At 40.4% G+C, this 23,892-nt stretch overlaps 1 protein-coding gene across 4 annotated transcripts in view; it reads left to right on the top strand.

Moving 5' to 3' along the window:
• Positions 1-23,892, top strand: part of GLI3 (GLI family zinc finger 3) — a 209,533-nt gene that overhangs the window by 177,634 nt on the left and 8,007 nt on the right. For all 4 annotated transcript variants that reach the window (XM_064668336.1, XM_064668325.1, XM_064668331.1 and 1 more), the window contains 4 exons: positions 16,326-16,475; positions 17,044-17,208; positions 19,971-20,261; positions 23,441-23,768. In XM_064668336.1, coding sequence (XP_064524406.1) covers positions 16,326-16,475; positions 17,044-17,208; positions 19,971-20,261; positions 23,441-23,768 — 934 coding nt within the window. The remainder of the gene's footprint in view (positions 1-16,325; positions 16,476-17,043; positions 17,209-19,970; positions 20,262-23,440; positions 23,769-23,892) is intronic.

Raw genomic sequence — 23,892 nt, 5'->3', positions numbered from 1 at the left:
TAGTGTATTTCCCGTGCTTAAGCTTTAGTGTGAGCATGACTTTTCTTCAAGGTGTCGAGTACCTAACCTATAAAATGAGTGGGTGGTGGTTTTGTCAGGAGGGGGGTCCTCTGGTGGCTTGCACTGTAGGTATGAGGTCTGCATATACCATTCTTATGTGTATCGCAGGGTTGAGATGCAGCAGTTCTTCACGAGATAAAGTAGTCAAGCTGAAAATGAAACAAAGCTCTAACTGTATCCCTCCTTGTGTTTAGCAGAGATAAACTACAGTGGAGTCTCAGTGCTGCTCCGTTTGGCTTCTGGCAGCAGCTTTAATTGGTAAAATGCAGATTTTTTTTTTTGATCAAGAGAGGATTATTCTTGTTATCAGTCTGGAGCATCTTATTTCAAGATGAAAAGGCTTCGCTGAATTACAGATGCCAACATTTTTACAAAGCACTTTGGCGATTGACATCTCAAAGAGAAAGTATGATTTATTAGCCTATAATGGCTAACACTCAGCACTGGGCTAGGTCCCACTGATTTGTGAAATTGCTTAATATGAATTGCCTTTTTGTGTAATTCAAGCCCCAGGTTTTTCAAATAAACTTAGAATATGAAGTATATGAAACGTTACATACCTGGAAAGGGAGAAGGGTAATGGGACTGTGTAGCTAAAAAGAAAAGAAAGGATGAAAGAGATAAAGAGAGAGAGAAAGAGAAAGGAAAGAAAGAAAGAAAGAGAAAAAGAAAGAAAGAAAGAAAGAGAAAAAGAAAGAAAGAAAGAGAAAAAGAAAGAAAGAAAGAGAAAAAGAAAGAGAAAGAAAGAGAAAGAAAGAAAAAAGAAAGAGAGAAAGAGAAAGAAAGAAAAAAGAGAAAGAGAAAGAAAGAGAGAAAGAACGGGAAAGAGAGAAAGAGAAAGAAAGAGAGAAGGAGAGAAAGAAAGAAAAGACATGAGATGAAAAGAAAGAGAAAGAACTACTTCTAAATCCATCTTGGTGGTGCTTTTTTCCAGTAGTTTGGTTGAAATGTTGGCAGGGTAAAGATTAATAACAAGCCTTGTCGCTATCAGTACCTGCTTGTCGATTCTCTGTAACAGGGCTGTCTGTTCAGCATGGAAATTATTGATTAAATAAAAATTGCTATTAGATTGTGATGTGATCCATAATCACAAACAATGGTGGACATTCTTCTTTCAGATCCCAAGCCATGCATCAAGTTTTTCGTTGCAGCAATTTATATTGTGCTGACACTTGCACCCATTAGGCTTTTATCCTCTCCTACATGTGCCAAGAACGCACTAAAAGAAAGAGCAGCAGCAGCACAGCAGCAGGTAGGCACTCACTAAATTTTCAGGGAGAAGCACAGCACAGATAAGTCCATCCTTTGCTTCTCGTTAGCACCTTACCTCAGCAATGATTCCCACCAGATAAGGACAACACACCTTGAATGCATCCAGGGAGGCCCAGTATGGTTTTGTAGCTTTTTATTATTTTAGAATTCTGGATCATGAAGGACAAGTGTCTTTCCTGTATTTATTTAGCTCTGATGCTTCCTTATTTGAGGAATCCAGGATTGGAGCGCATCACTTAAAACCACATTACTTTAGGCTGAATTAATTGAAAAGGTAGTATCTCGCTCTTCACAGCACATGTGAGCACGGTAGTAACTGTATTTTTCCTGTGAAAGCCTTTGCCTAGAATTGAAGGAAACTTAGTCAGAAATGGGTTTGAGAGTTTGGCTGCTTCTAGGAGCTTCTCTGTCCCTTTGTTTCAGAATACCTTAAACAATACATATATGTCAAAACTGATCAAGCCCACCTGGCCTGGTGGGGACACATTTCCTGCTAGGGAAAAGGTGTCCCTGCAGCTCTGAACTGTGCATTGTGGATTGTTTTGCCAGTTACCAGCACTAGGCAGGATTACGACAAGGGTTCTGTACCTCTGTATGAGAGCTGAGAGTAGAGAAGTTTAATATGCTATGAGTATGCAGTTATTTTTGCTGTTGTTGTTAAGTGCAAGATTTCTTAAATTTAGTGAAATAAAGGCTTTATCCTTTAAACTGTTTTCAGTGCTAATTATCATATGATGTATATTTCTGTATCTCACAACCATTGGGATAGTGTTTGCATATCTTTCTTTTGACTAAACTATTCCTAATATTGCCGCAGATAACCAGGAAAACCCTGCCTGCAATATTTTACCATTTGCTACATTGCACTCAGCTTAGAGTGTTTAACAGTGAGTTTAGCTTACTTCATTATGCAAGGCAAGTGAAAAGTTTTCAGGCTTGGTCACTGTAATTTAAATCAAGAGAATGCTTCATTTTGCAAAGCCAGAGCCTTGGACACCTTCCTCCAGTGCAGCCACTCTCTCTGCATGGATCAGAGCAAAGGGATTACCAGCCAGTAAACTAATTGCCGAGGGAATTCCGACACTTATGGTTAGTAAAAAAATGAACAAAGAAGTGTGTTTTATATCATGTTCTGAAAGTGCCAGGCTCCAACTCTGGTAAGTTTTTGGATGAGCAAGAGTTACAGAGATTACAGGACTGCCTTCTCCTTTACTTCTGCAGACTTCTGTGGTTGACTGCCAGCACAAGTCTGTCCCATTCAGACGGTGCCACAGTGGTATATAGGAGAAGATACAAATCTTTGAGATAAACCGGACTATTTAGGATTGATTTTTAGTTACCAAAAGCACCTGTAAGTTCACTGGAGGTCAATTAAAGTTAGTGTGTGGAATGCAGGGGCAGAAAAAAAATTGACCTTGGCTCTTTCCTAAGTGTGTTAGGTGATACCCCCATGTTCTACTAAGAAATGCTTCACAGTTTTCATTCCATCAGCTCAAACATATGTCTTTAGTCTGGCTACAATGCAGGACTGTTTATGGCATATGTGAGAGGACAGAAAAATGTTATCCCGTGGCAAAAAGAGGTGAATCTCTGCTGCTGCTGCCTGAACCATCAAGGACGATTAACTTCTAACCCAGGACAGAGACCTTTGCTAGTCCTGAATTTGCTGGGATGTGACCGGGCTGACCAAGCCTAGCACAGATGCAAAAGGGAAATTAGAAGTGGATGTCCGGTAAAAAAAATCCAAGGGGGATCTCAGAGCAGCAATAAACTGTTGCACATGCTGAAGCTTGTTAGAAATGTTTCTGAGAGGTGTTAGGAGGAAGCACCCCAGATACTTTCTCCAGTTCAGTTGTGATGTCATAGCTTTAACACATTCCTGCTTATGTCACCCACTGAGGCTGGATTAATTCTACCAGGATCTCCACTGTGATGGAACAAATGTTAAAACATATAGTGCCTAGTAAAGATTTTGGTATTGGTTATCACTGCCAGAATTTTTCTTTGTAGTTTCTGAGAAAAGAGCTCTGAGTTTTTAAATCACTATATTCCGCGTTTTCTTAGAGGTATTTTGTGCCTTTCATTGCAGAAAGTGGATCTGACATTATTTCCTAATCTGAACTGCAGCTTTCATAGTTTATGTATAAAGAGACACTAAGTGCATTTATTGCAAAAAAATCCTGGTTTTCAGTAGTCTCTTTCTGCAAACGAAGAATTGGTATTTTTATCATACAGACAATTTGTGTGTGTCCATGTGGTAAGCATGGGGATCTCTTTAAAAACAATTCGAAAGAGTTACCAGTTGATTTACACAGGAAGATCCTGCTGAGGAATATGTTTTCTTTCAGTGGATCAGTGTTAACTGTGCTCTAATCATTAATCAAATGCTAAAAATAGAAAAAAGTGCATGGTTTTACAAAATCTGGTCCAAAGTTAAACTAAAGGAGGTGCATGTTCAGGAAGTCCTGACTACATACTTGGTGCCCATATGCTTAATACACCTTGAAAAGCAGATCTCATTTAAATATCTGACATTTACTTTGCTATTTCCCTTTTTAGAAGCACAGGATTTTTAGTAAAAGAGGCAGTTGTTTAACTTTTTTGTAAGGGATCAAGTATTTTGCTAATCCTTCTGCATAGGTAGATGACCTATTGTACCACTCTGGGAGTTTGGAAGACTTCAAAATCTTGTTAAAATTGTACTTTTTTGCTTTTCCTTATTCTGTCTTGCTATATCCTTTCATAGATTTCTAAATTGGCTCATGGGATTAAGCAGTTTGTCTCTGCTAATATAAAATCATATGAAGCTGCCGTAATATATGGTTACATTTTAATTCACGGAGTCTGTTGATTCTAAACTGTTTGCTGTGTATTTCCAAACACATGCACTGAAAGGCAGTGTAAATTTTAACAGATTTTTGTTGTTAAAGCCTCACAATTTTTATAAAACAGCTCTGGCATTATATATTCATTCAGTGCACCAGTTGTTGGGATATTTTGCTGGGTACTTTTTTACTTCCATTTTTTCTTCTCTAGGCATTTTTACTCCTGAGGTTTTATTTCTTGGCTCCAACCACTCTGGTCTGTGCTGTGGAATGTAAAGACTGGAAATCTCTTTGAATTTTATTTTCTTGTGAACGTGCCCTATGTTAAAGGAGAATATTATTACTTTTAGCATAGTTTGAACCCACAGCTCAATAACTAACTATAAGAGCTACTTAAGCCCCACTCCTGCAGGGAGCTCAATGTGTTTGGACCAAATCGAATTTAATAGGCTCCAGCCTGCCATAAGAGCCCATATGAGCAGAGCAGCTCATAGAACCAAGATCTGTGCATCTTGGAGCAATGGCCGGAATTTATCAAAGCCAAACAATATGGGGGGAGAGGAATAGTTAATTTCAGGTTTAATATATACAGCAGGTCTGATTTCCATTGAAGTCAGATGAGTTATGATGGCAGGAAGGAGGCCTATAGTCTTCTGCAGAAATGTGGGAAAACATCCAAAGTATTTAGTTCTGCCTCGTGTGTGCTAGTGTGCTTCTTTCAAAACCAGGACAGCATTTTCATTCTTCATACTATTTGCAAATAGGATGAAATACTTTATTGTAATGCCTCTTTTTGATTACTTCCTTCTCATGTGTGCTGGCAGGAGTTCTCTGTGGTCTTTCTTTGCCAGTGAGAAAAATCCAGAAATAGAATATATGCTTTTAAGTGTGTTATGCTAACATCTGTATCAGTGCTAAGTATCAGGCTGTTCAAGTTTTTCTATTTTTTTTTCTAAGGTAAGACCTGTTTTTCATGTATGTTTTTGTTAAAGATTGTACACAGCTGTATGTTAGTCCGGATTTGTCAAGGAGAAAGTCAGCCATTGCTCACATTGCATACTGCCTGTGAGGGAGTATTTTAACATGGTTTTCCTGGAAATTTTGTAGCAGTTGCACGTAAAATCAATTTTTATCCTTAAATGCAAAGATCATGAAGCAGAAAATTTTTAAGTTGAGCCTCAGGTGGTTTTCTATCCTTCCTTATTCAGTCACTTCTAGAAGGTATTAGTACATTTTCTAGGCACCATTCATTGGCAAACTCAGAACCAGTGAAGGGCAGATGTTTGGTTACAGGCCAGTCTTTCACCTCTTCCCCATCCAACAGTAGGAAAAACCTCCCTTGTTTGTGCACTATTGCTTTGACTAGTTTGAGAGAGGAATAAATAAGGGATTTGCGGGGAGTGTGGAGCTCTTTGCAGTGCGGATCTTCTCTCTTGTGAGCTTGAACAGACATTGCACCTCCTTGCAGTCACGCTGTAGAGCTGTTTCCTGAAGGCAGGAGTTCTTCCTGCAGCTCAAACTGTAGAACTTCTGCCTGTAGCCACCTCTCAAAAAGCCTGTGGGGAGAGCTTATGTGCATGTGTGATGGAGAAGAATGAAAGGAAGGCAGGCAGAACAGGCTGAAGATCATCAGTGCAGGGCTAGGGTATATAGGATTCGGGAGAAGACCACCTTCATTTCCTATTGCATTGCAAAGAACAACATCACCGTTTCATCACTTAGTCAGCAGTGGGTCTTAAACCCATCAGCAAATGGCCTTTGTTGAGTTTCTTCTTCCAGGCCTGGCCTTTTGAGCCAAGTTTCAATTCTCCATCTCTCTTGCACATTTCACCTGTCTTTTTTCTCCCTCTGCTTTTCTCCTTGCTAGTCTGTCTTGGGTCTTCTGGTTTATTCTGCAGGCACCAAATTGCCCTATATTTGTCTCATGTGACCTTTGTATAGAAGACAGGTAAAATATGGGTGTAATTTGAGCACCTAAATGTAAAGAGCATAAAAAAACCCAAAGTAAAAGTGAGCCAAACATAGATACATAAGATTATTTTTGTAAAAGTGATTTCTGTGCCTTGCTGAAGTCTTGATAAAGCTGAAAGTTGTAATAGGGTTCTACTTGTAAGGTTTTCCTTTTAAAAAGGAAAAACCCTGCAGCAAAAGGCTTTCATGCTGTTTGTGCAGTAGTTTACATGCTCAGTGCAGCTCTCAGTCTGTGTTCAAACACACACAATTTACACCAAGAAAGATACTGGAGTTTATTGAAGTTTGAGGAGAGTTTATCCACCCAATGGTGTGGAGTGTGTAGCACAACCTGCAGGATTTGGGCAGAGGGTGCACTGTGGCAGAGGCAGTTGGGAGGGCACCCAGAGCTGGGAAATAATGCAGACAGCAGATAGGTAGGAAAAGGTGGTTAGGAGAAATACCAGGAGTGGTCAGCTTGTGGTTAGCCCCTTGTACTCTTTCAGGGCACTTCTTACTTATAGGCTTGTTCATCTCAGTGCCCCAGACTTTGTCATCCTCATGTAATCTTCTTGCATCTTTCCGTGCTTCAGTAGTTCTCAGGATAGGAGGGCTTATCCTTGGAGGGCAAAGACTTAACCAAAACATTCCCTTTAGAGAACACTTGATTTGAGCATTTGGCTCGTGGTTTCCACTGTCAATTTCTTCAACTCTCTGTTCGATTAGCCTGTCCTTGGGAGGTCACAGGTTGGACAGGTGGTTGAAGAGAGAAGTGGAGGGGTTTGGTTTTTTTAGCATTGCAAAAATATGGAAGCTGGGATACCTTGTTTGAACTAAGGCATCAGTGATGGAGGAGCTGGTGAAGCCCAGCACGCATTGAAAAATTACTTCCATATAGCTGGAAAAAAACAGAGTAAAGGAAGCTGGAATTCCTGTAACATACCAGCTTCACCTATTAACCTTCCAGCTAGTAATACAAGAATGCAAGCTTCAAGAAAGAGAAGGCACTTGATTTTAGACAGAGTTATGGAAGAAAACATCAGAGAAGAAACAAAGCTGAGAGTCATCAAAATATCTTTCCTACCACTGTAAAAGTGGAATGATTAATGTCCACAACATTTATGTTGATGTTCTGGCAGAATGTCATTTACTAAATTTTCAGGTTTAGCAAATAAAGATGCAATTTCTGCCCATTGTTTTATAGCTGCATGCTCTGACACAGGAAATCAAGGTAGAGCTGTAAAACATTGCCCTTGATGGAGCTCCATTTTGCTGCTAGCAGACTTAATTGTACTGTATATGTGAATATATGTATGTAAAATGAAACAAGAACAAGATGTGATCTTATTGGGAAAGAATCCCCGCAATATCCCATAAGTTCCACTCACTTTACAGAATATTCCAGAGCCTACCAAAAAGCTGTTGAAAAGCTGGAAACAGATACAGGCTGAGGGAGTCAGTTCCCAGCCTGATGAGCAAGCTGCGTTTGCCCTGTTGGTATTATATCACATCCATACTGTATAACTACTATATCAGAGATTAAAAGAAGGTCATGCTGTATTATGAACCACTGTCTTTATTTTTAGGATTAGATAACTTTTTTTTTCCCTCCCACTGATTCTCTTTATGTCCTAAGGGCAGATCCTTTCTCTTGGGTCAGGAATGTAATAAGGCAGGTTTTCCTCTCACCAGGATATTGTGTCTGTCTCACTGTGTTTAAATTGCTACAGAAAGCTCTTCTGAGCAAAATACAGTATTTTCTTTGTACAAGAGCCAATGACTGACGTATCCTTGGGGACTTCTCCATCTTTAGCATTTAAACATACAAGTTGGATATGTTTAACCTATTGATAGACAACGAAGACAACTACAGAATTTATTGCAAGAGAACAAAAGGGGAAGCAGAAAGAAAATATCTTTTTTTTTTTTAACTGAGGCATTGAGAACTTTTATTGCTGTTGTTGAGGCAGAGAGATGAAAAAAAAATAGTAAGACCTGTATTTTCAGCTGAAAGTGGGAGGTGAAAAGCAAAGAGTCTTGTTGAGTTGTGTCCTTTGAATTAGCATATTCCTATTTATTAGTAGTACAGTTTCCCATTTAGAGAAAAAGACTTCTCCAAGGCCATACGTAAAAAATCATTTGATTCACCATGGCTCAGTTAAACAGTATTTGAGACAGAAAAATGACCCCTTATAGTAAGCACAAAATGCAAAAATTCATTAATTACTATTAGTTTGAGTGCTCTTACTCTTTCCTTCCCCATGACTTCCTTCCTTCCCCATGAAGAATGGAATGCCCCATGAGACAAGGACAGTCTCTTTCCATGTGTTGCACTGACCCCAGATCTCTACTAAATTTTTAAATATGACTGTAAATATTTTTAAATATGACTTCTCCCAGTGGCAGCTGTGCTGGCCCAAGACAGCTGTTGACCCCAACTGTTTGTTGCAATATCTCTGAGGTTCCTTTCCGTCTACCCTTCATATGGGAATGTTCCCTCTGAGACTGGAGTCTTCCTTTCTTACTGTTTCCCTCCTCTCTTCCACCCATTGGTTTCTGTGCTGCCCTTCTCCTGTGCCTGTCATCCCTGTCCGTCTACTTACCTGGGTTGTCCCAAGTTATAAATCATCATCATTTTTCAGTTGACTTATGCTTCTAATTGTGACCCCTCCTTTTCTTCATTAACTGCTATTGCCAGTTCTTAAGGGATAGAAATGGGTGTCCAGAACAGCATAATAACAAATGAGATTCAGACATGAGTTCAGCTGGAGTGCTGAGTGAATGTATGCTCTTATAACTAAGTATTAATAGTCATGGACACGGAATTCATGTTAAATTTGTAAAACAGTGTAAGTTATATTTCTCATTTTCCACATACTTCACTCCTTTTTGAAATAACCGTCTTTTTAGCTGAAACTTTATGTAGTGATTTAACCTTTCTTAATGAATAAGACATTTTAGTCACACTGGAATTAGAAATATTTGTAGTATATATATATATTATATTTGCATGCTTTTGTCCTGGTTCTGGCTTGGATAGAGTTAATTTTCTTCATAGTAACTGGTACATGCTATCTTTTGGATTCAGTATGAGCTTAAGGTTGATAACACACAGATATTTTAGTTGTTGCTGAGCAGTGCTTACCCTGAGTCAAGGACTATTCAGTTTCCCATGCTCTGCCAGGGAGCAGGGGCACATGAAGCTGGGAGGGTACACAGCTGGGAACATCTGATCCGAACTGGCCAAAGGGATATTCCATACCACAGAACCTCACACTCAGTACATGAACTGGGAGAAGCTGGCTGGGATGCACCGATAGCTGCTCAGGAATGTGCTGGGCACCAGCGAAAAGGTGGTGAGCAAGGGTCTTATGCATCACTTGTTTCTGTTGGATATTATTTATCTCTCTCTTCTTGTTATCTCCCATGGAACCTCAAAATATCTGATTATGAAAAGTGTTATGCCACTAGTTTTACAGTCATTTAGGTTTACAATCGTGACCAAATCTAGGGGGAGCAGGGGGCTTAATTTGTTAATAGTGGAAAAATTTTAAAAATTGAGATTGAGTGACAAGATCAAACACTGTGAGGTGAGGAGTGCAGCGAGGAGACAGAGTATTTAGTGTATTAATTATACACAAAGGAAATTACTGTGCAGTGCTTTTAAGATGCAGCTGATCCTAACTGTTTTCAGCAAAGGTGACAAAACTGTGGAGGCACTGACTTGCTTTGGGCCAGATCAGCAAATTGTATAAATTGTCATGTTGCTAATCAACATTAGTAGAGATCTGTCACAATAGCATTTCTTAAGTCTTCCGTAAAGTATGAAAGACAACCGCAAGAACTCTAAAAGAATAACAATAAATGCATCCAAAGGAAAGGAAACAGGATATTGGAGACAGTTATCTGAGCTTGTCCACAGGCATGTGCCTATGCAGAAGTGCAAAGTTCTTCACATATAGCTATAGCTTTGACTTGGCTTTAGGAACTGCAACCAGCTTAAGCATTTATGCCACCATAAAGTCTTAGAGCAACTTAAGTGCTTCTTCCATCTCAGGAACTAAAAATGGCTTAAGTACTTATGCCACCCTAAGGACACAAGGTCAAAAGTGTGCTATCAACTTGAGCAGCAGGGAGGAGACACTGGTCTCTTGTGGCTGTTTAGCCTTGTGCCTGCAAATGATCTGTAGTAAGGAAAGGGCAGTCAGGATCCATACCTATTTTCCATCAGATAAGAGGAAATTAAAATGCTTGCATTTTTCTAACAGAGGGTCACAGAGGCTAGAGAGAGACTCTATTGCAGTGATTGGAATGTGTCTCAAAAGTCTGCTGGGGATTTCACTCCATGCAGATGCATTTTTTTCCTCCTCACAATGAGATTTCTTTTGTCACAAGATATTTCCTGGCTCACCAGGACCTCCTTTATATCCTTACTTCTTTACAATGCTTTTGTCTGTTCATCTTGCTATGGATCATGGAGTCAGTCTTTATCAAGATGTTAATGAGATGGTAGGGATGCCTGCCTGATGTCATCTCTCAGTTGCCTGACTACCTAAAATGGTAACAAGAAGCAGTGATGAGTCGTGTATTGCATCCCTGGGGAGCTGGGAAACATGGGTACTTGCTTAAGTGAGGCCCTGTCACTTTTCTGAATGCTGATATTCTTTTTACAATCACTCAGCTATCTCAGGAAGCTGTGTAGTTCAAGAACCTCAGAAGTATGCTCACCACTCATGAACAATTGACTACTTTTAATGGGAATCAGAGATCTAAATACTTCTATGCATGTGGGCTTTAGCTTTCCTGGATCTTAGGTCTCTGCCTCTACTGTGGCCATAGCAGAAGATACTGTTTCCTGAGATTTGTTATTAGGAGGGCTACATTCACAAGCTACGAGGTACTCAGAGGCTCTGATAATAGTCTCAAGTCTAAAACAAATGACAGATCTGTACGTACACCTAAGTGGTGACAGGGAAGTTTGAATTCTGTTACGGCAAGTCTGGTGAGCTCAGGTGTACTTCACACTATTCTGGTCAAGAAGATTGAAGTTGTATTAGAGCAGGTGAGGAGGCTGAGAGAACCACTGAGGAGGGATGGACCAACATAGTCTTCAAAGGGGCAGCGGGGAACCTGGGAACAAGACCACAGACAGGACGCAGGAAGTGCTGCACCTCGAGTCAAAGCAGAGTAAGAAGGGGAATGAGGACTTGGTCATTGTAGAGAAGACCAGAAGGAACTAGTTTATTTAATCCAGCAAATGAAGACAGAGAGGACAGTGCTGTCTGCCAGTTAGTTAGGGTGGGGAAGGGAGAGAACTAAACACTCTGCAGAGAAGCAGAGCTGTTTAAGCTAAAGGATAGTGTTGGCACGAGAACAAATGAATATAAATTGCCTATGAATAAATCGAAGCTAGAAATTAGTTGCTAACCAGCAGAGGAGTGAGTTCCTAGAAGAGCCTTCCACTGGGAGCAGAGGGAGCTGATCACCAGTGTACTTAGAAGATGAAGCTTGGTCTGTTTGTGACTAGGATTATGTGTAGTGGGGTTTGCCATAGCAGGGGGATGGGCCTGATGACCAAGAAACCCCCACCTGTTTTTAACTGTATGTGGACTTAAGGACAAACCAATATTCCCTATGCAAAGCACAGAAATAAGAGTGTTCCCTGCAGGACTTGCAGGTCAAGGACAGCTAATCCCCTTCCAGACTAGCTTCAGAGCTATGCAGTCTGTTACTGCCAGACACAGTCTCTGCACATTTCCTCTCTGCAGCCTGTGTGCTCCTCAACTCTCTCATGCAGCTGTGGGATGAGCTATGTTTAGCAGCCGCTCCACTGCAATGCCTCTTTGCCTTTTGCACTTTGTCTCCTATGCATCAAATCCCACGGCTCTGCTGGTTTGAGGGACTTTCTGTGGTGAGGGGGGAGATTTGTGCTAGAAGATGGCTTAAACACTGCTTCTGCTTGATATTAGTAATGAGATTTAGTGGGAATATATTTAGCACCTCCTTTTAAATTTTTTAAAATACAGGGAAATAACTGTGAGAAGATAAAAGTCTTGAAATTTTCATTGTATAACTGAAATTAAATCAAATTTTTGCAATGTGGATATGCATTTCACTCTGCCTCTAACTTACCACATTATACCAATACAGCATGGTCTCTTCCCAGTTTTCTCCCAGGTTACTCTAGAGTAGAGTGTTTAGGTTAGAAAGCATAACTGGAAGATTTTCCCAATGTATTCTGCTCTAGCCACCAAATAACACCTTGCTTTCAGATGCAAACTCAGTTGCAGTGACAGTCTCTTTCTGTTGTTCGTAACTTTTTCCACTGGTATAGAGAGGTTCTCCTCCTGCTGTTTGACCACTGTGAGAGCATATTTGGCCTTTGTTTATGTATTGAATAATGAGTACCAAGCAGTTAGCTAGGATATGCTTAGATTCTCCTTTCTTCTAAAAACACACTTGAAGGAGGGAAATGGAACACTATCCTGGCTCCAGTGTCACCTCACCTCATCTGCTGTAATATGAAATTACACATACAGTGGATATGGATTATATGACAACATGCATGATTTCAGGTGTTCCCTTTTTCAGTAGTATTTCTTACCATGGAAGTATTTATGCTTCTGGGATACTGTGGTTTGAGCTTCCCATTATCTCTGTTTTTTGAACTTGCCTAGTAGAGTTGACAAGCAAACTTCAGCCTTGACTTCAATTAGTTTGGTAGGGGCTTACGTTCTGGAATTGAAATCCATCTCAGAGCTTCCTCCTTCAAAGCCAGGTCTTTCTGAGACCAAAATCACTATTTAGGTCAGTTCCCTCTGTTCATTTTAGGGTATTTTGGAGCTGGATGATAATAACATTTTTTAAAGAAAAGAATATGAGCCAGGAGAAACCGAGGTTTGGTAATGAGCATTGAAGTGGCATGAAAGTGACTGATATTCTGCAAATGACCCCTGTTTAGCAGCTTTTTGGAGCTGTGTGCAATGGGAAATAGCTTGTAGAATTCCAGCTTTTAATGGGGGCTCTTTTTCAGGTCAGAAATTCTTAATAAGACAGAGCTGGTGCTTCAGAGCCTTGTGTTAGCAAACCTGACACTAGGGAGTAATATCATTGGCTTTCATGCGCCTATTTACTGTAATAAGGATTACGAACGTAAGTAAAACTTGCAGGTTTGGGCCCACAAAATTAAAAGAAAAGCCTTTTCACACCCTGAAACTGCATCAAAATTCAATTTCACCAGGAAAAAAAATCCTTCTGATCTAGTCCCTGGAATGTGACATTTCATGGGTGTAATAAGGTTACAAACAGATTATAAATTGAAACCCTCTAAATCCTTATTGTACTGTACCAAAGCTTCTGCTTTGCATAATACTCTTATTCCTGACTGTTCTTTGTTTTACAAGCTCAAAACTGTTCATTCCCTCTTATAATAGAGACCAGGGAGCCAAAAACACTGTACAAAATCCAAAGGTAATTATCTGTCAAAGAACGTGAATGCCAGAGTTCACAAACTTCTGAACTTTTCTAATTGTTGTTGTTTGCACAAAAAGACCTCCCTCTTCCTTTAAATATGTCACAAATACTGCACGTTCCTTCTGCCAAATTATAATGGTAAAAAGTCCCAGTGTAGATTTAGTTTCTGGTTTGTATTTGTGTAGTTCTGCCTACGTGTCCATAGCCAATGACTGATAAGTTTTCACATCATAACTTAGGCGAGTGAGGGTGTTCGAATCTGGCCCTATATGCTCAGGATTACAAATACTGTAAATTACCTTACCTGAGAGCACTGCTAGTTTCTGCAGTTGGCCTCTTGTGCTGATTTTATGTCTAGCAAGTGTCTTCCAGACCAGCCTTTCAATATTTGGGCACATTTCTGGGTCTGCTTAAGTATCACCCCTCTGCAAAAAGCAATTGAGCTTCTTACCTGAGAGCTAAATAAATTACCCATGTTAGCAGATCATGGTCTCATTTCTTCCAGGCTTCCCCTAAAGGTGAGGATCCTCAGAGGGGTTGAATGAGAATGAGATGGATTTGCAGGTGAGATCTCAGGGGCCACTTGGAGCATCAAAGCAGTGAGGAAAAGCAGCACAAAGAGGGGTTTGATTGTAGAAAGAGCGGAGGGAGTAGGAAAGGATTAGCAGGATAAAAGAGCAAGGCAAATGAGTATGGAGGGACACAGTTGTGAAAGACCAGAGCGTTATCGCAAGATACTTGGCAGGTGAGACAGTGGAGTGATGGAGAGAGGCAAATGATCAAGTCACCACTGTTGACCAGCTTTGTCAGCTGCTGGACTGGGGAGGAAGTGAGGAAAGGAGTCTTATGCCCATGAGAAAGGTCATCTGCTAAAGACTAGAGGTCTGGAGGGCAAGGAATAAGATCATTTTCAAGGACAAAAAGAAAAACCGTCCTATAAAGAATTTCTCTGAAAGAGCCTCCATGGTGCCTGAGTGTCCACACAGCAGGAGGTAAAAGGAGGTGCTGTTCTGAACTGGTTGAACCAGCTTTGAGGGGTTTGTATCAAATAGAAAGCCTGTGTCACACACTCAGTTTCATCCCTCTTGTGGCTGTGTTGGTTTAACCAAGTAATACACAGTCCATAATGTTTACGGAGAGATTTGGTCAAGAATTACTTGAATGCATTGAGTTTTGTCCTCTTACTTCTTTCTCTTTCAAGAAAAGAGTGCACATTAACATCATTGTACTCTTTTGATGCCATTTCACAGCACAGGGCATGTGTGTGCTTCTGGTACAGGCTTGTGTAGTATGAATGGATGAGAGATCTGCACTTGAAACATAAACTCCTGCACATTACAGGTTGTATTTTGTCCAGTACATCTGCTCTATTCATGCATTCTGCGCCCCATCACAACTTTTCAGAAATGACAATAAAGTTTCAGAAAAAGAAAAAGAGCTGTCATGTTTTATGGGCAATGTACTTCTATTTGCCATGGCAATGGTGCATAATTATGAACATAACTGATTTTATTTGGTTTTCTGATTGATTTCAAGACTTTAGAGAAGATTCAGATTTTCTTCTTTGTGTTCCATGAATTACTGAGATTCCGTAGGGCTGGAATTTTCTGTGAGCCCATTATGGAATAGATACAGATTTCATCCCTGTGCTGTAATCAAATATAAACTCTGGAAGGATTTTGTCTAGTACTTTAGTGGGAATAAGCTCATTCGCTGAGAAATGCGGCCATCTAGTGGCACAGAGAGGAAGTATGGTAGAGGAGAACGGTTTCTCCAAGAGTCCGGGAGGATGAGTCAGGTAGTTCCTACTGGAAAAAAACTGTGGAAGTCCTGGTGTAGTTTTCTTTTTTGTTGTTTTCTGAAGCTGTGCAAAAAAAGTTTAAGCAGTCAAACCTTTTAAAAAACCAAACCAATTTTGAGGCTGGCCCTGCTTCATCTGACCGGTTCTTCTCAGAAATACAGTCAGAGTGAACTAAATCCATATTCAAATGCTCTCCTGAACTGGATCTGACTGAAAGGAGAAGAGCAAACTACTTCTATGGGAGAGTACAAGGTACAGAGCCCTGTCCTGCCTCTGGATACATTCATGTGGATGACATTGGCCACAGCAAGATGGCTGTCCCTCCCTGAGACTTTCAGAGATAGACTTGGCAATGGCAAAAGCTGGCTTGATATGTGCTTTGGTGCTCAGAGCTTCTTTTCACAGTGTGTAAGAGTTTGTTTTCCCTGCCACAGTCTGTACATTAACCCAATACATTTACTGAAAGAAAATACGGGTAAAGGAGGGTGAGTTAAAATTTTGGGTGGAAACTTGGTTTAGCAGTTCTGCTGATTTTTCAGGTTGGAGGATGTGTTTTTAGAGGCCTGATTTTGAAAACCTAGTTTATGTTGAAGGGCTCTTAAGTAAGGCTTCCCTGCTCTAAGAAAACAGTACTCAATATGAGTTGCTCAAGTGGAACCGTGCATAAGATTATCTAAGATCCATCAACCTGTATCCCTGAGGCCCCATCCAAAGCCTCTCGATGTCAGTAGGAACAGATTCATGGGCCTTAGCAGACTTCCAGTGGTATCTATAATTTGAACCCTATGATCACTTGGGAGTGCAGATGACCCTCTTACTCTTTCAGTGCTGCAGGGTCCTGGTTCACACCTGAGTATCCAGTGCTCTTCCAATGTAAAGTTACAGTAAGGCTACTGCTGCTGTTTCATTTCTGTTAAGCTGTAATATCTTTTTTACCTGAACAGCACATCAACAATGACCATATACATGGGGAGAAGAAGGAGTTTGTGTGCCGATGGCTGGACTGTTCCCGGGAGCAGAAACCATTCAAAGCCCAATATATGCTGGTGGTCCACATGAGGAGACATACAGGGGAAAAGCCACACAAATGCACTGTGAGTAAATGGTCTGAGCTCTAGGCTTGGACAGGGGAGCTGGGGCTGTGCAGAGAACAGAGCAGTACAGGTAATGCACTCCCTGAACTCTTGTCTGTCAGGCACCTGTGGGGAAGAGACTACCATATCTGCTTCATCATCTGACAAGAACTTGAGGAGGGAGGGATTCTCTGGATAATTTGGCCCACTTCCTTAAGTTTAAAGTACAAAGAAGCCCTAAAAGGCATTATGAAATACAGTTCAGTTTACATAATTATTTAAAATCCCTTTCTCTTAAAGAGCTGGATATTATTGCTGGCCACCAGCCTCCTAATGACTTTGCAGTGGATTTCTGTCTTAGTACACAAATACTGTGCTCTCCTGCAAGAGAAGTTTTACATAATGTTGAAAGCATTTTAACTTGAGCTGTGGGAGAGTTTACCTGAGTAAATTAAAATCTGCCAAATCAAAACTACACTGGACAAGGTTATGAAGGCTTGAAAAGTTTCTAAACCTGTACAAGTCAGATTTTACCATTTCCTGCAAGTCCAGAGTTTAAAATTAATCCAGATTTATTTCTTGTATGCAGTTTGAAGGTTGTACAAAGGCCTACTCCAGACTAGAAAACTTGAAAACGCACTTGAGATCTCACACTGGAGAGAAACCGTATGTGTGCGAACACGAAGGCTGCAACAAAGCTTTCTCCAATGCATCCGACAGGGCCAAGCACCAAAACAGGACTCATTCCAATGAGGTAAGTAAGCACAGCTCCAAAATGTTAATAATAAGATTTGTCAGTGAAGAGACTTACAGTGTGGTCATAGCAATGTATTGCAGAGGGCAGGCATAGAAACCCTCATCAACCTGAAAGGAATGTAAGTTCTAGATGGCTCTTAGCAGCACAATGTGTCATACACACCTGGAGAGGCCATGGGTCATTTTTATAAGTGCCTCTGTGGGTGGTGACACCAGACGTCTGCTGGGATGCAGCTTCCCCAGCATCTCACAGCATCCTATGGGCTGCTGCACAGTCATGTTCTCCAGTGTTTGAAAAGTTGGGTTGCCCTATAAATTGACTTCTACCTTTTCCTTTTCTCTGGGCTCTTTCACTCTCTTTTTCCATCCTGATGGACTAGGAATGCAGTACAGGGAATTTGGTCTTTCTTAAACAAACCAGCTGTGGCAGTCACAGGTGTTTCCCAAGCTCTCGGTGTAACACCTCTTTAATACTGTGTGCTTCCTGTTTACTGCTGACTTCTCTTTCAGGAGTTGCACCATCTTCTTGCATTGTCCCTGTTTTATTGCCCCATTTCAGGTTACAGAAGGAGCCACATATCTCAACATCCCATCTCAGAACTCCGTCTCTCCTCCTTGACCTGTCCCTATACTGCTTCACTTCTAGCCTAAATCTAGGAGTACTGGAAGGGCAGGACATATGATAGCAGCTATATCCATTTCCAAAAGGCTTGTATCCTTCCCTGGCTGTCTGTCAGTTCTGTCACAGGCATGCACTGGGGCTGGTAGATCTCCTGGGAGCATTCATCTTCTTCCAGTCCCCTGGTCCCTGCAGCATCTTTTCAGTCACAAGGGAAGCAGAGAGCATTGCACATTTCTGAGTTTGCCCCGTCTCTGCCCTGTGTGCTCTCAGCAGTCAACTAACAACTGCACTGAAGACCTGCAGTGATTTTGCAAATTGTCACCAAGGTGCAAGGTGTCACCAAGGAAGCTCATCAAGTCTTGCCAGTAGCTGACTGAGCTTTTTTTTTCATTCACTCTGAACCAGTCTGTGCATTGCCTAGTTGATGAGTCAGATCTTCTCAAACTTAACAGTGTGACCAGTACTGCCTCTGTTTTAAGATCAGAATTTCGTGTCTAACAGTAAGTCACCAAGAAATATTTTATTCTGCACATCGTTTCTGGTAGGTGCACCCAGATTTCCTTCACCGTTACTTCACACTGAAACAGGCTAATCTTCTAGGGCAATGTGTACTGGTGGAGTGCCATGAATACCATGAAAGGCACAGACCAAATTTCAGCACTTGCTTGCAGTGCCATTTTGGCTGTACATAGGTGATACAGAGAGCTTTAAAAACAGCTGACATATCTTGATATACCTTGCACATGTAGAAGAGCGCTAAGTGACTTGTACTTCTGTAACATCTTGCGAAAACCTGCCTCAGTAGCTCAACATCATAGATCAACTTTAAATTGTTCATTTTTGCTCCTATTCAAGTCAATGGCAGATTTTTTTCCACTGATGTCAGTGGAAGCAGGCTCGGGCTTAGATGGCTAAGAAGAAGCTACATTTGTCAAAGGCTCCACAGTGCCATGTATAAGCAGACAGAAAACTGCTTTGAGGAACTCTGCATGAGAGTCTTTTTTATATCTTGAGGGCTAGTATGAAAAAAACTTTAAAATAGTAGTTTCTCGGAAACAATTTAGTAATAAAAGTGAGTGAACAGTACTTTGCTTCCTGAGGCAATTAAAGGATTTAGGAAGTGCTCAACTCTTCTTTCTAATCCTCTCATAATACAAGAACAAAGGCTTTGTTAAATTATAACACAGTGAATTTACTTTATTCCACATTGCTTAGTGAAGTATAGAAATTCACAGACAAAGGATATGGTTTTTAATAAAAACGAGTGATCAGTTATTGCTAGTAGCAGTGATAGTACTAGTGCAATATATGCTAGTAATAGTACTAGTGCATATATTGCAGCAAAGTAAAAATGCTCGTGTTACTTATCTTATACTTTGACTTCATATTGATTATCTGAAGGAGCTAGGGAAAAAGTGCTTCCTCAGTAAATTCTGCCTGAACAAATGTTCCAGCATCTTTTGAAGGGGGCTATTTGCCTCTGAATGTCAGGTAGTAGGTACTAGGCATACTAGAAGCGCTATCAAACTGCTGAGGGCAATGGACAGCAAAAGAAAATTAGTCCAGTCTTCATAAATTGCCATAGCTATGTTGACTCTTCTGTTAAGCTAAGTGAAAGCTTTGCCAGTTTGTATCAGAGAGACTCTGTCCTCTGTCAACTATGCAGCATTAATGGGTACCTTCTAAATCAAGGGAAATTAATGGGTTTCACTACGTGCCGTCACAATTTGATAGGACAAGGGGTAATGGCTTTAAACTAGAAGAGCATAGATTTAGACTAGACATAAGTAAAAAGGAAATTTTTTACTGTGGGAGTAGTGAAGCAGTGGCACTGGTTACCCTGAGAAGCTGTGGATACTTCATCCCTGGAAGTGTTCCAGGTCAGGTGTGAATGTGGCTTTGAGCAACCTGGTATAGTTCAAGGTATCCCTGCCCATGACAGGAGGGTTGGAACTAGAAGACCTCTAAGGTCCCTTCCAGCCCAAACCATTCTATGATTAGGTCACTGTAGAGACCATAAATTAGGTAACAAATTCCCTGTGAAAGTGTATAACTTTAACATCAACTGCGCTCCAAGGAGTTTTCAGGAGTCTCACATGGAATTAAATTTAATTTAAGTGTTTTTCATGTCTTGTCAGAAACCATATGTTTGCAAGATACCAGGCTGCACAAAGCGCTACACAGACCCCAGTTCTCTCCGGAAACACGTGAAGACCGTGCATGGCCCAGAGGCACATGTCACCAAGAAGCAGCGGGGAGATATCCACCCAAGGCCTCCGCCACCAAGAGACCCAGGCAGCCACTCTCAGACCCGGTCACCAGGCCATCAGACTCAGGGTGCAATTGGTGAGCAGAAGGACCTCAGCAACACTACCTCAAAGCGTGAAGAATGCCTCCAAGTGAAAGCGGTCAAGTCAGAAAAACCAATGGTATGCAATACACCGTGCCACTCCCTTTGCCATTTTTCTTCTTGCAACCAGTTAATAGTCCCTTTATGAAATGCTCAAGCCTGTAAACTCTAGCTCACAAGGCTAGGTTTTGTGAGGTTTTCTTTTTTGTTTACATTGTAAAATGTTTTGAAAGCCTAAGAAATAGCGAATAAAAAGATTACATCTAGTTTGTGCAGTATGCAGTATGTGCAGTGTTGGCAACTCTCACAATAATTGTTTCTCTTATAAAGCTCCATCTTCTGGAATAAGCATAGTATGAGAAAATCACATTTTTCATTTTTAAAAAAGCATTTTTTCCACTCTTCTGTTTACAGAAGAAAGAAGGCAAATGTGAATCTTGCAGGGTCAAAGCCAGAATGAAAGAGAAAACAAACCCAAAAAAATCCAAAAGACTAAAATGATGATATTTATGATGATAATTTATGGAAAACCTGGGGAAGCAATCAGATTTTATAATCAGGGCTTGAGGTTGTTGGGTCATGGATCAAACTGAAGCAGGATAAATTGGCTTTCTTAAACAGCAGGAGGGCATTTCTGGATAACATTTGATCTCTGTTGTGATGTGACCCTTTCTGTTAATCTGATACTTAATTTAACCAAATTAACCTAATCCAAGTTTAACTAAAGTTGAACTAAGAATGTCTGCAGGTCTCCTCTGATTTACCTTAACATATTGCACTAAACTGTTGCAAGGACCATATTCCATTTTTTTAGATGCTGTCTTAAATGTAGAAGTTTTTCCATTTGCCTGCATTTCATGTGCCTACTGCCCTCTTTACAAGGGTTAATACTCTCAAAGACAGTCACTCCATCCTCTTCTCCATCTGGGTCTACGATTCATCTGTATCCAACCCTTGGGGAGTACAAATACGAGCCCAAATTCTGCTCATACTGTTAATCACGCTGCAATTCAAAATGATTACTCATTGAAATATGAGTTACTGCTATGTTATGCCTAAGGCTTATGCCCAAACTGTTCAGTATTAATCCTGAATTCAGAAACTTCCAAGGGCCCAGAGTTAACTCCTGCTTAACTCTGCCATCTTTGATGATAACTCCCTTAGATTACAAAATCCATTCCTCTTTTGCTTAGCTAGGTAAATGTCTAGCATTATTGAGGCGTGTTGCACATACACAGTTTTAGCATGAATAAAATTAACGGGAGAGTTACTAATGCCGATAGCTTACATATTATTAAATATTTCTCGCTGAAAATTATATTTTAAAAATAATTCTGTATTTCTTGCTTTTCATTGTGTATATGAATTAAGATATATTTTCTGGTTTTCAACTAATCCAATGTCTTTTCTGTCTAATGCTCTTAAATGTCTTATTCTAACTTCCTAAGGACAGTGGGTAATAAGGTGAGGGCATTTTAACTTTTCTGCTGTTTTTGTTATTGCAACATTATTTATGTTTTTAGTTTAGCCTTCTGCCTGTTGTTCAATCATTCCTTTATTTAGTAATGTGCAATCCATCAAGCGCATTCCCAATTGAAATGTCCTGTGAGCATTTTGCAACACTTGACATCTGAAAAATCTGGCTTATGTTGGTGAAATGTCTTCAGAAATATCTTTGTACCTTCCCTTCTAGATGAGACATCCTTTTTTTTTTTTCCTGTATTGCACATCTAGAAATGCATGTTCCCCATAATACAGCTCTTATTTCTGTACCCTACTTCACTAGATCTTGACATGTGGCTACAAGAACAGGCTTCTGACCACTGTTACTGTTCTGCCATATGGCGTGGAACTATTGTCCAGAAGCACAAACTTTCTTCTGTATAGTGACTGTGTTTTCTGTTCTTGTCACCAAATCTGCTATGGGCAGGATTTGGAAATGAACTTGCTCAGTGTGGCCTCATAAATTCTAAGTATCATCGTTCAAGTTAAAAATAATAAAATGGTTATTGCATCTGAATGGACTCCTCAGGGGCATATGAAGCTACAGTAGTGCCATGAATCTTCATTCACTGATGTTAAAAGTGAGAGCCATCACTGCTGCTTCAGAAATTCTAGCTAGCATTTGTCAGTAAAATGTGCATAAAAATCATGACGTGGCAGAAAAAAAATTAAAAACCCACATCAGAAACCCTAGAAGTTAAATACTTACATGAAACTGTTCTTGGGAGCAAGATGATACTGCATACCCCACTAATCTGTGATCACACTGATAGAACCTTACAAGGAGATATTAAGTCCAGAGACTTCTGTCTGTCTTTTCTGTGTTTTGTCTGTCAGTTTGTCAATTTTCCCATTCTTTTATGAGAACTTTATAAAAAGTAAATCTAGCCCGTGTTTCCCCACAGCAAGAGTTCTTCTAGAGCAGCAGGGAACACTGTTAAGAAAGAAGGCATATTGTGGCGGATTAGCAGCCTGTACTGTCTACTTAAATTCTTGCATTTAAAATCTTAAATTCTAAGGAAACAAAGATTTGATTCAGTAGATCAGCCTTCTTGATTCAGGGCAGAGGTAGTGTAAGTTAGGTATAAGAGGAGGTATAAGTTAGGCCTGAGTTCTGCTAGGGTCATGAGATGCTGAGAATATGATACAGTATTACTTACACTGATGCTTTGTCCCTGTTTTATCACATGCCAACATTTCAGGCCAACCACTGCGTGTAACAATGAGCCTTAAGCCTGGAAAATACTTACATTCTTTGGCCACAAGTCTAATTAAAAGAAAAAACCAAATTCCAGTGTTGTTGGAGTCTTGTTTGTTTGTTTGCTTGCAAGCCTAGCAGTGTAAATTAAGACCTCATAACATGTCTGAGTTCTGGTTTGCTTTATTGATCTGCAGCTTCAGTCAGGAACAGCACATACCCAAAGTAGAGTATCTATCCATATGTGCTCATGAATGACAAGAAATGATAGAAGCAGCTATGGGAATAATTCAGATAAGTTCTCATGGAGATACAATTTATGCTATCAGCAAGGTATTAAAGGGGATTTTAGTCTGTGTTTTGCAATGCCATTCACTGCAGTTAAAACCAATATGTAGAAAACCTCTTTAAGAACAAACACTGTTACCATTTAATGCTAAAGTTTTCTGTGTATTTAGTTTTCTTTGGCTCCATTTAGACCCTCACTTAGTGCGAGTGCTCTGGTTAACAGTTTGCATAATCCTCACTTTCATTTGTTTCTTACTTCTCTCCAACAGACATCTCAGCCAAGCCCTGGTGGTCAGTCTACATGCAGCAGCGAACAGTCCCCCATCAGCAACTATTCCAACAATGGGATCGAGCTTACTCTGACCGGTGGTGGTAGTGTAGGAGACCTCAGTGTCATCGATGAAACCCCAATCATGGACTCTACCATTTCCACAGCCACCACAGCACTTGGCTTACAGGCCAGGAGGAATATGACAGGGACCAAATGGATGGAGCAAGTGAAATTAGAAAGGTTGAAACAAGTTAATGGAATGCTTCCAAGACTGAACCCCGTTCCACCTTCCAAAGCCCCAACCTTGCCGCCTCTCATAGGAAATGGTGAGATACACATAAGAGGAGTGATAATACTTTTTGTCCTTAAATTTCTTGCTTGCTAGCTCAATCTTGCAACCTTGCAAGAGTTGCACAGTTTAGGAAGCTCATCAGCTGTGAAATGGTTTGT

Source organism: Pseudopipra pipra, chromosome 1 (assembly GCF_036250125.1).
Source record: "Pseudopipra pipra isolate bDixPip1 chromosome 1, bDixPip1.hap1, whole genome shotgun sequence".
Lineage (NCBI taxonomy): Eukaryota > Metazoa > Chordata > Aves > Passeriformes > Pipridae > Pseudopipra > Pseudopipra pipra.
The sequence above is the reverse complement of the archived record's forward strand: the minus strand, read 5'-3'. Positions and strand labels throughout refer to the sequence as shown.